The sequence below is a fragment of the Sardina pilchardus genome, chromosome 6 (assembly GCF_963854185.1).
Source record: "Sardina pilchardus chromosome 6, fSarPil1.1, whole genome shotgun sequence".
In the NCBI taxonomy this organism is placed as follows: Eukaryota; Metazoa; Chordata; class Actinopteri; order Clupeiformes; family Clupeidae; genus Sardina; species Sardina pilchardus.
Window position 1 is genome coordinate 32,963,561 of NC_084999.1, and position 15,000 is coordinate 32,978,560.

General features: G+C 46.0%; 1 protein-coding gene across 2 annotated transcripts in view; it reads right to left on the minus strand.

The window, feature by feature from the left end:
* The window catches only part of nr4a3 (nuclear receptor subfamily 4, group A, member 3), a 20,087-nt gene that overhangs the window by 289 nt on the left and 4,798 nt on the right, over positions 1-15,000 (minus strand). For both annotated transcript variants that reach the window (XM_062539571.1, XM_062539570.1), the window contains 6 exons: positions 12,734-13,509; positions 6,380-6,509; positions 5,920-6,083; positions 5,537-5,733; positions 3,871-4,049; positions 1-1,585 (listed from right to left, as the gene is read on the minus strand). The exon at positions 1-1,585 is cut by the window's left edge and continues 289 nt beyond it. In XM_062539571.1, the coding sequence (XP_062395555.1) occupies positions 1,314-1,585; positions 3,871-4,049; positions 5,537-5,733; positions 5,920-6,083; positions 6,380-6,509; positions 12,734-13,507 (1,716 nt within the window). In that variant the 5' untranslated portion in view covers positions 13,508-13,509 and the 3' untranslated portion in view covers positions 1-1,313. The remainder of the gene's footprint in view (positions 1,586-3,870; positions 4,050-5,536; positions 5,734-5,919; positions 6,084-6,379; positions 6,510-12,733; positions 13,510-15,000) is intronic.

The following is a 15,000-nucleotide window of genomic DNA, read 5'->3' on the forward strand; positions in this document are numbered from 1 at the left end:
TACAGGCAAGCGCAAACACACACACCCATGCACAAACCCTCTTCCTCTGTACAAATCAAAAACAACAAAGTCCTCATTGTCAATAAATGGCATCAATGATATAAACATACAAAAGACATATTAATGCGGAATGTATCACCCCTTCTCTTCACCCTTCCTCCCTTTCCTTTGTCTCCTCTTGCTCCCAATCTCTCGTTCGGTCTCTTTCTCCTCCCTCCTCTGTTCCCTCCACCCCTCCCTCTTTCCCTCTCTTCCTCTCTCTGTGTCTCTGTATCTTTCTTTAAGTGCTCAGTAACCCCCCTCCCCCTCCCACTGACTCACACTGGTGTTCCGTCGTCTTGAAGCCCTACGTTTTTTCTGCGTTTTTTTTTTATTTATTTCATGTCTTATTTTCAATATAAAAATACTACAGCAAATTCAAGTTCTGAGGAGCTCCGTTGTCGTAGAAAGGTTAGCGCGGCACAGCGCAGTGCTGTGCGCTGTCTGTGGTTGGCCCCGACCTTTGGCCTTGCGGGCAGTGGCTCTAAGGACGGAGTCTTAGTATTCATGTCAGCTAATGTCAACTACAGAGCTGGATTTGCAGTGTGATCCTGTGGGGAAAGCACTTCAGAAATTGCACTTATACGCAGGAGCTGTTCACTACCCTCTCTGCCTATGCTCTACGAACGTGTGTTTGTGGATGTGAGTGTGTGTCTGTGTGTGTGTGTGTGTGTGTGTGTGTGTGTGTGTGTGTGTGACTGAGTGTGTGTGTGTGTGTGTGTGTGTGTGTGTGTGTGTGTGTGTGTGTGTGTGTGTGTGTGTGTGACTGAGTGTGGGTGGGCATTTTTTTGTATGTCATTTTTATTTGCATGTGTTTACAATGGTGAGTTGTGTTCTGTTTTGGGCCACAATACAAGAAGACACACGTGGACAGATAGAGTCTCTTGCAGAGGGGGTCCACGTCTGAGTAGGAGTGATGAGGAGGGGCTTGTGTGAATTTGTGTTGTGACATCAGATTCACACCGTCAAGGCTCAAAATACACACTCATAACACATGTCTGTGCACATACATACCCACCCACCCACGCACACTCCATCGTACCGACTATAAGAAATGTTCTGATTGTTTTGTTGTTGTAGGTTTGTATGTTTCTTTTTTCCGACCGATATCGTACGTCCTGTGTGCGTATATGGGAGATCATGGGCGTTGTAGTGCGGCCTCCTTCCAGACAAAAGTCCTGTCGTCCACAGCTAATTCTGCTGATGATGGCACCCCCCCGTCTGGAACAGTGGGCAAGTCTTTGCATTTGGACGAGCGAGGGGTGGGGGGGGCTCTAATAGGGCAGTGTATCCAAGAACCTATCGATGGCTGCAGGGGGAGGAACCAAGTCCTCGAGCTTCAGGTAGAAGATTCTCTGGAGGCCCTGGGTCCGCTGGGTCCGGAGCTCAGCCCTCACCCCCACCACGCGGTTCAGCGAGGGGGGAGCCTTCCCTGCCGCGGCCCCGCCAGCGCTGGAGCCGAAGCTCAGGTGATCCCGCAGAGAACAGAGCACCTTATTCTGCAGCTCCTCCACACGCTTCCGATCCTTCAGACCAGGACACTGATCTGTGGAGAGAGACAAGGGACATATTTCATATTTATTTGTGTATGGCAACAAACATACTTATAAATATAATGTAATTTAATATAATACAATATAATAAACAACGATAATAACAAACAAAAAAAAAAATGATAAGAGTTCCTGTTCCAGTACAGTTTTTTTGGTGTCTAATAAAACATGCTTAGTTTGAGCTGAAATAAATTGAATTGAACTAAATTGAAATGGCGCAGAGAAAAAAAAGGAGGTTTCGATTGGGAGCAAGATGTAAAAAAAATTCAAAGGCGTAACGATACGAGACAGCAAAAGAGCGAAAAAGAGCAGAGAAGAGTAAGATATGAGAAAAGATGAAAAGATAAAGAAGGAGAGAAGAGAGATACGAAAGTGAAACAAATAACTGAATTGGCGAGAGTAGTAGAGCAAGGGCAAACGCACGACTTACAAAAAGAGTCACACACACACACACACACACACACACACACACACACACACACACACACACACACAGAGAGAGAGAGCAACACGCGCAAACATGGCCCGTCCTCTCAGGCTGACTTAAACACAAGTACTTGAACAATTAGCTGGATTATTCTGGGTGGTAAGCAGACAAGCCCCATTAAGAGCAAAGCTAATTGAGTTTCCCATGGCAACCCTGCAGCCTGGACAGCGACTGGACACACACACAGACCCACTAGGCATTTAATGTGAGGCCAATCTATTATGTCACATACAGGCACACACACACGCACACACACACACACACACACACTCATAAACATATACACACTCAGCCACTGGCTCCTAAATGTGAGACTAATCTATTCATCAGCGAAGAAGAGATGGAACGCAGTGTCCTGCCCACACACACACACACACACACATACACACACACACTCCTCTACATCTCTCTCTTGTCCATCCCCCTAGACACACACACACACGCACACACCAGCACATTTTGTCTTTGTATAACTAAATCCAAATCATTGTTAACCTCATACAAACTAACTAAAATGCCTCAAGGAGATTCTGTGTGTGTGGCAACCATCAATGCTCTCTCTCTCTCTCTCTCTCCCTCTCTCTCTCTCTGTCTCTCGCTCTCTATCTGCCTCTCTCTCTCTCTCTGCCGCTCTCCTGCAGAGTGGGATCAATGGTCCTCACAGCTGACACTTTTAGGAGGGTCGATAGGCCGAGCGAGTGAGGGAGAGACGGAGGGACGGACAGATCAGAGATGGGGTAGAGGAGGAAGGAGGTCTCGTCTAGTGGCGCTCTCTGCTGAGTGCTGTTCAATTCCTCTACAGAGCTAAGTGCTCTCCAAACACACACACACTCTGCCCCCCGAACGTACACATATCCTGCACTGATATTCACACAGTTCCCACTCACTCCTCTGGCTTTGGGAGTGTGTTTGTGTGCGTCTGTGTGATGGAGATGACATGTTTGTCTAAAACTGAGCCTCAAATCATTCCTGTTCCTCCCAAAAATCTGCATAAATCTGAAGTATTCCAACATATAATCTCAATATAGATTAGAGCAAGCAGAGAATGACATGCAATCAGCCTGCGTGCATAAGTGTATACCCAGTGTTGGAGTTGGAGAGAGAGAGACAGCGAGTGTTGTGTGTATCATCAAACATGTTAGTGAGTGTTTGCATATGTGTCTGTGCATGATCATCTTTATCATGTATGGACACATGTTCCTCCATTACTACCTGCATGTGCTGGCAAACACACTTTTTATACACAGAGAAATACACACACAAATGATTTCTAAGTAAGTGTGTGTGTGTGCGTGCGTGCATGCATGCGTGCCTATGTGTATGCGTGTGTCTGAGAGATAGAAAGTGAAAGACAGCAACAAAGAGATGTTGGTTGACCTTGAGCTGAAAATAGACTACAAATCTATTCTCGATAAAAGCGTGTCATCATTTTATCGTGACATAAACCTCAGTCTATGGGTTGCAATCGGCGAAAACAAAACCATGTGATTGTAGGCTTACTTGTTCGTTAAAAAAGTTATAAAACTATTTTGATGAGCTAGATAAAGTGACAAAAGCGCTTGATGAAAATGTCAAATGTATTAGTTCGGAGAGAGTGGTTAGGCTTTAATTACAGTATTTGCGTGGCTCAAACAAAATTGTTTTCCTCCCTGAAAACTTTCGCATAAGGCACTATGTTGTGCGCGTGGCTAAGTGTAATTGTGTGTGTGTGTGTGTGTGTGTGTGTGTGTGTGTGTGTGTGTGTGTGTGTGTGTGTGTGTGTGTGTGTGTGTTGTGGTGAGAGTGTGTTACCTGTGAGCAGCACCAGGGCACAGAGGCAGCTGAAGGCGGTCAGGTCCAGCCCAAGGCTCTGCAGGTTGGCGCTGAAGTCTCGGATGGAGTCCAGCCACTCCCCGAAGCCCCGCAGACACTGCTGCCGGTGCAGCACCAAGCCATTACACAGCACCAGCTTCTCCTCCGGCAGCACCCACCTGAGAGAGAGAGGGAGAGAGAGAGAGAGAGAGAGAGAGGGAGGGAGAGAGAGAGAGAGAGGTAAATATTTTATTATCTGTGCACTATTAGGTACCAGGTTCAAAGTGTCCTTTGATGGAGTTCAGAAGATGTCACATCTTTTAATTAATCTGCTCTGTCTGTTTCCCTGTGTATGTGTGTGTGTGTGTGTGTGGGGGGGGTTACACACACACACACACACATACACACACACACACACAGAGACACACACACACACACACACATATATATATAATGGCGTATATAAACACACAGGGCACACACTTTCACCCTCTGGTGACATAGCAACCCCAGGGGGTGGTCATATGAGTACTGACGCAGATCTGATTGGCTCTCAGGGTCAGTGTTCAAGACGTGGAGTTCGGAAACAATTACCATGGCGACAAATAAGAAGCATGGCTGGGGCAGGCGAGATGAAAGCAGGGAGATGGAGCTAATTAAGCCCCAGTTTCCACAGTAAACATTCCTCCCATGCAGCTCTCCCTCTCGGCCCACATCCCTACCTCGCTCACTCTCTCTCTCCCGACCCTCGCAGGTTTATTTTCAGTGTTTTAATGAAAAGCTTTCGCAGATGCACATCATTTCAAAATTAAACCAAATCATCCAATTTGGGAAGAAAAACTTCCTAAAACACACACACAACACACACACTTTTTTTTGTACAATCCTGGCATCGGGTGAGGAGGACTGTTTCTTATTATCATAATTCTTGGTCTCCCTCACAGACACACACACGCACACACACACACTCACTCACGCTTTGATGAGTGTGCACATCTTCTCAAACACACACATATGTGCTCATACAACTTCTAAACATTCATCTACAATAGGAGCTACAGATCATGGATGTGTCGCAGGGAGAATTATGTTACAATGTCAAGAAAAAAAGAACAATTGAAGATTTCAGAAAGTGGCGGTAGAGGGTCCGAGAAAGATAGAATAAACTATAACACAGAGGAAGAGAGTCTGGAGTAAGACAGACAGACACACACACACACACACACATTCCTGTTTGCGCCTACCACTGTACTGTCACCAAGGAAATACTCCTAACCACGGCAACCAGTAAAATTGGAGTGGAGAGAAAGAGAAGCGTAACTCAGAGGGGCGAGTCAAGAAAAGAGGGGGAGAGACTCTGGAGAGAGGTGCTTCAGTTCAAAGAGGGGACAAACACACACACACACACACACAAACCGGTTAAATGTACAGTGTGTGTGTGTGTGTGTGTACATTCCCAGTCTACACAGAAAGAGGCAAGATGACTCAGAGACAGCATGAACACAGACAACCTACTAATAAACACTGAATCCTCATCAGGATGTTGGAGTGCATGCGTGTGTGTGTGTGTTTGTACGTGTGAGTGTGTGTGTGCGTGTGAGTGAGGGCATGTGTGCATTGTGTGTGAGTAAGAGCTATGCGCTGACGTGTGTGCAGCCGTAAGTACCTGTAGGCCAGGCGCAGCACAAACAGCTCCAGGAAGGCCGAGTCGATGAGCGTGTTCTGGTCATCTCGGTTGAGCTCGGAGAAGCCGGGGATGCGGTCAGCCCAGGCGCGCGTCACCTCCATGGAGCAGGTCAGCAGGCGGTAGAAGAGCTGCACCTGCTGTGCCTCGGACAGACCCATGGTCTCCACAGCGCTGAACTACACACACAGAATGGTGGAGAGAGTGTCTTGAGAAACTACCTTTTACCATTCGGACCTTCACGGAATTTACTGATATTTCACTGACTTGAATTGAGTCAAGAAATCACCAAAACACACTATGGCTTTCTCTGACAAAGACGAGCCCAGCTCCATATTGAGCGCATGTGTGAGCGGCAGCAGTACCTGGCTGTAGTCGAGCTCCCGGGGGGTGGAGTGTGTGTAGGCGCGCAGGAGAGCGCTGACCAGGCTGATGGGCGGCGAGGGGGGGGACGGGTCCGTCTGCAGAGGGCTCTTTGGTTTGGACGGCAGACGACCCCTCCTGCCTTTTAGGCTATCTGTACGGACCACTGCAGACAAACCACACACAGAGAGGGACACATTTTATGGCAGAAAATAAACTTCCCACTACATGCTCAAACATGCAAATAGCACCACACTATACAAGCAATGTAAACTCAATTGGCCAGCAGAGGGCACTGGGTGGTACTCCCAGATAGCCCAAGAATGACATGAGTGTGTGTGTCTCCTAAAATGAATATAGATTAATTAACTACTATCCAAAATATACTAATAAGAAACTTTATATTGTGCATGTGTGGATGTGTGCATGTGTGTGTTTGTGTGTGAGTTGTCCATGCCTTACCTTCTTTTACCATCCCCACACTCAGACACTTCTGGAAGCGGCAATACTGGCAACGATTCCGCCGTCTCTTGTCCACTGGGCAGTTTTTACTGGCCAAACAGACGTACTTGGCATTCTTCTGAACAGTTCTCTGTGTGCGCAAATAAAAGGGAAGGAGTGGGGGAAAGGGGAGGGGGAGGCAATCAGAGCACCAAAATTGTTATTTATTGAATTCCTTTTTCAGAATGAAGACAGCAGCTCGCAGGTCAGATTTTAATTACAATGTGAAAAAGCTTGCGCGCCATTAGGATAATTAGATAAAATTAATTTCCCAACATGCTTCGCCCGCAGGAGGGACAGTTTTATTAGCGAGCGCCGCTGACAATGAGGATCAGTGCAGCTCGTGCTGAAGCCGCTCCCGAGAGACAGGCAGCCCCGCGTGATAGAATTGTTTGTGAAGCTCGCGGGTCAGTCTCCAGCTCGCGCCACCGGGGGGCTTTTTAGCGGCTCGCGCGTTTGCACGAGCCCTGCGGGACTTGTTTTCTCCCTGGCCGGGGCCCCGCGATTATCACTGACCTTATTAAAATGAAATCAAATAGATCTGCACAAGCCCACCGCCTGTACTTAACACCGTTTCAACTGAAACCCAAAAGAAGTGCATCGGGGTTGTGAGAACTGAACTCCTCCAGTCAAAGGGACTCTTTCCTGACGCGACGCGGACGAGGTGTGCGTAATACTGCAAGTCTTTACGCATCCCACGCCAGTAAAAACTGAGAAAGAAAAACAAAACGGTGAGTTAATGAGCTCCATCTGTAGCCCATTTTATCGTGCTAATTTAATAAAATACCCGCTTGGAGAGAACTAATTGAATTAGCTACCAGTTCACTGCGAAGTGTTAATTTCCCTTAAAAGATAAATATCATGTTTATGTATTCAACAGAGGGGTGGTTTCATGATATATTTATTATATGCTTATTGTTTCTGCAGGCCTACTTCATGGATGGACGTGAAACGAATTAGGCTCAGAGTCGGAAAGGTCCGGGTCTTCTCCATATCGCACGTGGTTGAAGCGCGCTCTCTCTTTATTCCCGGTAAATCAATCTGATCATTGTACGTGTATAGTTATCTCCGACACCAATGACCGTTATTTTCCGGTACGACCTCTTCCGGCCTCAATATCAGCCACAGGTGAAGAAAAAGCTAAACATACCACGATGTTGAAATTGAGCGAAATAGAGATACAAGCCCATGCAAGTAGGCCTATATCATTTATTAGGTGATATTAGTTGTATCAGATGAACAGGATGCAGCTCTTCTGCACGCTCTCCGCACTAATCTAATATGAAGGGTTGGTCTCCTTTGCACACACAATGCGCGCATTTTCGCCCTATGTCTCGCTTGTAGGCCTACTCACGCCCTCGATCATGTTTTTTCCTCTCATTTGATAAAGATGCATCGCGAATGGACCAGTTAATTTAATTAACACATTCAGCGCTTCAGTGCGCACAAGCGAAGAACGAGAGTAATTATTTCATTATGATTACGCTCTGAAAAAAAAAAATCCAGGATTATGCAAATACAGGTCCAAGGACGGCGGGTATGTTACGGTCAGTCAGTTTAAACAACTATTATACTGACTTCGACATGCTTATCAACCTGACAACGAACACACACACACTGCTACACACATCCGCAGATGCAAACATCCATACACACACACACACACACACACACACACACACACAGAGAGAGAGAGAGACAAGACAACAGTTCTATTGACTGCAGAGCTGAACTTTGTCTGACACTGTGGGCGGAGCATCTCTAAATAGCAGATTTTTTTCTGATAAATAGAATCTCGTGACAATTAAAAAATAAACTTAAATTCTTTCTGTGAGTGTTCCTGTGTGTGTGTGTGTGTGTGTGTGTGTGTGCGTGTGTGTGCACCCGCGCCTGTGTGTGCCTGTGCGCGTGCATGTGTACAGGTTTTAGAGAGGGCTTAAGACACAAATAAAAAGTGAGTGCAAAAGTGTTCACGTGCTCAATCCTCCAGAGGAGTCTGTGGAGTAGGCAGTGGTGCGCAGCCTCATGGGAAACAAAGGCGGCATCAAGGGCTTGCAGTGTCAGAACATGCACAGCTCAACATCCCATTCAAGTCCATTCACACTTCTCAGTCATTCAGGTGTGTGTGTGTGTGTGTGTGTGTGTGTGCATGTGTTTGTGTTTGCACATGTGTATGCGTGTGTACGACAGACTGGCGCACCTTAAGTCTAATCCTGTTAAAACGGTCAAACGGAATGAAATAAAAAGAGCCAAGCGGAAGAAGCTTGTAAAACAAAGGGCCAGAAGAAGTCAGAAAAACCTGTTCTCTTTTACAGCGTCTGAGACAGAGAGGAGGGCTGAGACAGAGGACGAGATCATGCAGACAGGAGCCATTCATCTTGCTCATCCGACAGCCATAGTCCTTAATGACAACCCAACTACAAACGGAGTCTTAGACGCGCTCGCATAGAGGGTCGCAAAGCAAAGACAGTGACCACACTCTGAGCAGGCACTCACACACACACACACACACACACACACACACGGTCCAGTGCTCAGAGTGCTCCCTGGGGCCTGTAGGAACACGCCGCTGTGGATCCATGACATGTAACATGTGCTAATGGTCCCACACAGCACAGAGCCACGGGGGGAGTCCTCCAGCCCTCCCTCTCTCTCTTCCTTCTCCCTCTCTACTAGCTTCTCTCTCTCTCCTTTCTTCCTTCTTTCTCTTCTCTCATCCCCACATCTCTTCTTTCTTCCCTCTCTCCTTTCATTCTGCCTCCCCTCCTCCTCTCTTCTCCTTCCACAGTCTCTGACTTTCTATAGCCTATCAGTGATGATCAGTGTTAATTGGTTAAGTGTGTGGAGATAAATGGAGGAAAAAGAGACAGTATGCTTCTCTGTGTGTGTATGTGTATGTATGTGTGTGTATGTGTGTGTGTTTGGGTGTGTGTATGTGTGCATGAGTACTCAAATGACCTGTGTCAGAGAGTTTGTAGGATCATTGTCTTACAGGAACCTGCTGTAAATATCCACACAATAGCTCATAAATCTGTAGATTCATGGAGTTCTCTCACTGGGGAGAGGGCAGTATAGCACTCACTGCTATACATCATTTGTGAAAATGAAAATGAAAGTCAACTGTTCATTAGTCAGTGTGTGTGTGTGTGTGTGTGTGTGTGTGTGTGTGTGTGTGTGTGTGTGTGTGTGTGTGTGTGTGTGTTTGTGAATTTGTGCATGCACATGTCTGCATTACCAGTGTTATCTTTTTATCTGTTTTTGGTCGTTCAGAAACATTATGTGCGGCATTTTGTGTCTGTGTGGGAGAGGGAATGAGTCATGAGTGAAACAACAAAATGACAGAATAAGAGAATCTAGAAAAGAGAGTGTGGTCGGATGGAGAGAATGGAGGAGAGGAATATGGTGGTATGCTTGGGAATGGTGATATTGCATGAATGGAGCAATATTGAGAAGCACATGATGGAATAATTGAATGCATTAGTGACACTCATGTGAAATGTGATTTGATTCATCCAAAATCATCTTACTGGTTGTGCCTCTGTTAGCGACAAATCAAACAAAAAATACTGTCTGCATATTTTACATTTAAAATATTTAAATATGTATGAGTAGTCCATTAAAGTAATTAATTGTATAGAATTGTGGATTTACAATAGATCCACAGGAAACAATTGGTTTTGAATGGGGAAAATGTCTACTGAATGGAAGGAACAGCTAAAAAGCTTCTCCACCACATTTCAGAAATTAAAATGAATCCATTTAATGCATTTTCTTGTTCAGATTATTATGTGTGGTGGGGCAAGTGAATAACAGATAGGAAAGGCGAGTGGAGATTAAAAAAAATGCACATTTTTGCTTTTGGACAACAGATTTGTGCAAGCTTGTTGTTACTAGTTGTTTCTGATGAGTTGTTGTTACATATTTCTTTGAATGTTTTGTCATTGTCATGTTAAGAAAGCTTATTTGAATTTGTGTAGAAAGAGAGAGAGAGAGAGAGAGATAGAGAGAGAGAGAGAGAGAGAGAACTGCTCAAGGCAAACTTGGTTGATGTGTTGGCAAGACACCCAGTTTCATGTGTTGCCACAGGGGTGTGTGTGTGTGCATGTGTGAGTGTGTGTGTGTGTGTGCGTGCGTGTGCGTGCGTGTGTTTGTCTGTGTGTGTGTGTGTGTGTGCGTGTGTTTGTCTGTGTGTGTGTGCTATAGTGGGTGTGATTATGTACATCTTAATTTTAGTAACAGTTAACAATCATTTCTCTGTGTGTGTGTGTGTGTGTGTAAGTGTGTGTGCACGCATGCATGTATATGTGTGTGTGCATATGCATATATATGTGTGAGTGTATGTCTGTGCGTGTAAGAGTAAGAGTGAGGGTATGTGCCTATGTGTGATTGTTACTGCAGCCCCTGGCATCCCACCCCTGCTTTTATTAATTACTAAATAAAAACAAATTGTGAAACTAATTGAAAAGGGGGATAATTTATTTCTGTCGCCGACCACGGGCAAGATTCAATTATCTTTCCCTCACCTCTCCCCGCCTGTCTCTTTGTCACTCCCTCAGTTCATTGTAGTGAAATGAATGCTGTCTCAATGCTAAACCTAAATCCCCAAAGACAGTATTTCATTCATGCATACATAGTCCATACAGATATTCTGTTGTGTATGTTCCTTTTTAGCTACATAGCAAGTAATCTCTTCACAGTTGAGGGAAAGCTCTAACTTCCCACAAATGTATTTCAACTGCTCCCAGCCCAAACGATTGTTTTCAGAATTATTCCACATCTCTGTTTTTAGATGCTCAGTAATTAAAGCTGGTTTGGCCACTTATCGTTTCAGTCATAGTACTATTTTGTGTTATGGCTCATTTGTTCCGCAGAGAGATCTTTGATTCATGTGTTCCCTGTTGCAGCTGTTGATTGTCAGTAATGTTCAGTATTTTTGCTGTTTTGTTAATGTTGTTCAGGTGTAGTACGTTGGTATGCGCTAAGAGACACACGTGCTCACATCTCTAGTGGAGTGTGACTTTCCTTGTAATCAAGCTTGTAAAATCGTGTTGAATTGAGCAATGCCAAAAAAATTTCTTACACACCCACACACACCCCCACACACACAATCACACAATCACTGAGTGCTCCAGGGCTCTAACCTGTCTACCGAGTATAGATATTAATGACATGCTAGATACAAATTCCAGTGAAAAGGATACTCTAAATATTTTCTTTTGACATGCACAGGACAAACCCCAAAATATTAGGCCTGATTTCAGCTATGCCATTGTCCTTTTGTCCACCTTTAATCCAAGAAGGGTTTCGAATGGACACATTCCATGAATGCTGGCATCAGTGGCTCTGGGCATTCAGCAACATATGTCTGATTTGGAACAGTTAAAAAAGTGGTTCCTAAGCATGACATTGACAGCCATCGTAACGGTAAAATAATTCAAATGTTGTCTGACACAGTCAAACAATCTAGTGGTTCACTGTGACAGTGACAGAGTGTTGTGTGTGCACGTGTGTGAAGGTATTCAGGCTAATCATTCCATTCCATCATTCTAATAGTTCAACCCAGCACAGCCCAGCATTGCTGGCATAGTTCCAACAGAGTTGTATACTGTCAGAAAACCTAGACAAAAACTAGTCTAGGAATAGGATAACCTTTCAATGAGTGCCAGTGTATGTATTTTTATACAATACATTACATGCATATATGAGTTATAGTATTCACATGTGTGTTGGTGCATATGTGTATGTGTATGTATATGTATATACAGTATGTGTGTGTGTGTGTGTGTGTGTGTGTGAGAGAGAGAGAGAGAGAGTGAGAGAGAGAGAGAGAGTGTCCATGTGTACGTGTGTGTGTGAGAGAGAGAGAGAGAGAGAGAAGAAAGAGATCTTTTTTATTAGAGTGATATAAATCTGCTTTTGTCAAGTTTGTACAGTATGTTTGTGTTTTTGTATGTGTATGGGTGGCTGTATATGGGTGTTTGTGTATGGGTGGTTGTATATGGGTGTTTGTGTATGGGTGGTTGTATATGGGTGTTTGTGTATGGGTGGTTGTATATGGGTGTTTGTGCATGGGTGGTTGTATATGGGTGTTTGTGCATGGGTGGTTGTATATGGGTGTTTGTGTATGGGTGGTTGTATATGGGTGTTTGTGCATGGGTGGTTGTATATGGGTGTTTGTGCATGGGTGGTTGTATATGGGTGTTTGTGTATGGGTGGTTGTATATGGGTGTTTGTGTATGGGTGGTTGTATATGGGTGTTTGTGTATGGGTGGTTGTATATGGGTGTTTGTGCATGGGTGGTTGTATCAGCCTTACCTTGAAGAAGCCTTTGCAGCCCTCACAGGTGCGCACCCCATAGTGTTGGCAGGCGGCGTTGTCTCCACACACGGCACACGTCCCCTCGCCCGTGCTGGACCGTGTGGGAGGGGAGGGCAGGGGTGCCGGGCACCCCCCCATGGTGGCCAGCGAGCGGAACGGCAGACCCCCGGCCTTGCCCATGCCCAGCGGGTACATGTGCGTGTGCGGGTGCGCCTGCGGGTGGCCGTGACCGTGCACGTCGGAGGGCGAGCGCTCGGGGCGCACCTGCAGGCTCATGCCCTCGTAGGTGGCGGCGGGCGACTGCTCGTAGAAGTGAGCGAATCGCTGCGGCTGGGGGAGGGGCTGCAGGGACTGAGGCTCCTCCCACAGGAAGGCGCCTCCCGGGGGGCCGGGCGGGAGCGGGGTGGGCGGGGTGGAGGGCGGAGACTGCTTGAAGTACATGGAGCCGCCGGCCAGCGCGTCCTCGTTCTGGCCCATGGAGAGCGCCGGCCCGGAGGCGTACGGCTCGTCCTCCTTCTTGATGGCGGAGCGCGCCATAGGCAGCTGGTACAGGCAGGAGGGCTTGGGCGGGTCGTAGCTGCTCTCCACAAACACGTTGAAGCTGGGCAGAGAGGTGGTGGCCGCCGCCGAGATCTCCCCGGCGCCCAACTCCAGCTTGGCATAGTCAGGGTTCATGAGGTCAGAGCCGTAGTCTCCGTGGTAACCGACGGACTGGGAGGAGTAGCTGGACCCCGGGGGAGCAGGGCCATACTGAGCCTGTACACAAGGCATGTCTACAAGGCAAGATGAGGGAATAGAGGGAGAGAGAGAAAGGGTGGTTGGTGGATTGTGCTCTGTTCAGTTGTGCATGCAGAGAGGACGATGCTGGCAGGCCCCGATGTTAGTATGCAGTTAGTGAAATGTGTTTGGTAGTACTTGGTGCTCAGAGACACGCATACACACAAAGCCAAAACAAATTCCCATGTCAGCATGTTTTTATTAATAAATTAATATTAAACAATAAATTATGTTGATGTTGTGATACAATCTCTCCTGATAATTGATTTTTTTTTTTAATCTTTAGAAACGTTTTTTTATGATATAAACAAGGTCTTTGTAGTCATGATTGGACATCGAATACACTCTGTTCTAAGGAGAAAAAACATCGCGTGTCATAATTATGGGTATTTCCTAAACGACGGTGAACGCTACCGGAGCTAAATTGCATAATGGAAACCCAGAAACACACCTCCAGCACAGCTGTTTGAGTCGGCTGTGTGCGTAGGGGGCTGTGTGCGTGTGTGTGTCCAGTGTTTGCTCATCTCTCGGGCGGGGAAGAGTACACACATCACTAGTCCCATTGACGCTCATATTCCGCGTCTGTCGTCTGGCCGCTCCTCGCTAATCGCTCGCGTCATGTGTGTTTAGGAAAATCAGACTTATCAATTATGTACGCCTCTTTAACTTTGCTTTTTCACACACTCACGAAGCGACACGTGTAGACACATACTGTATGTGACCACCAAGCGCACTTTCAACAATCCAAAAATGTCAACAATCCGCAACTCTCCGCAAATCCGTAAATCTCTCGCCTTTTTTTAAAACAAAAACAAAAACAAAAAATAACAATATATACAATAAAATAATTATCCAAAAGTTCTCCAAAAGAACCAAAAAAATAATGTTATACATGCCGATTACAATTTTCCCAATTGCAATTGACCTGCATGCAATAGTGCCCACTTCACAACGTCGCACCCACACATCTTTCCCCTTTCCACGCGCACACGTAAACACAGATGTGTGATGTCAGCGTAGGAGTGGGGGGCGAACTAGGCTTTGTCGTCATGGATACAGGGGCAATGATGTCATCTAGAATAGGGGGACTTCATAGAGTGAGTCAAATGTTCTTTCTTTTTTTCAGAGCTTCCTGTCTCTCTCTCTCCCTCTGTTTCTCTCACTCTCTCTGTGTTTGTGTGTGTGTGTGTGTGTGTGTGTGTGTGTGTGTGTGTGTGTGTGTGTGTGTGTGTGTGTGTTGCAAGTGCATGTTTATTCTGAAGCACACAGTAGGCCTACATCCCAACAGAACTAAAGCATGGAGCACAGCACATTCTGTGTGAAGAGAACGGTTGTGAAAAAGCAAGCATTTTCTCTCAAATTGCACAGCACCCCCCAACACACACAGGGAGAGGGGGGATGCACAACACATAGACAGTCTCTCTCTGAAACTGGATAATGTTAGATCTATAAAAAGCTCCAGTCATGTTAAGGTCAAAGTTCATAAC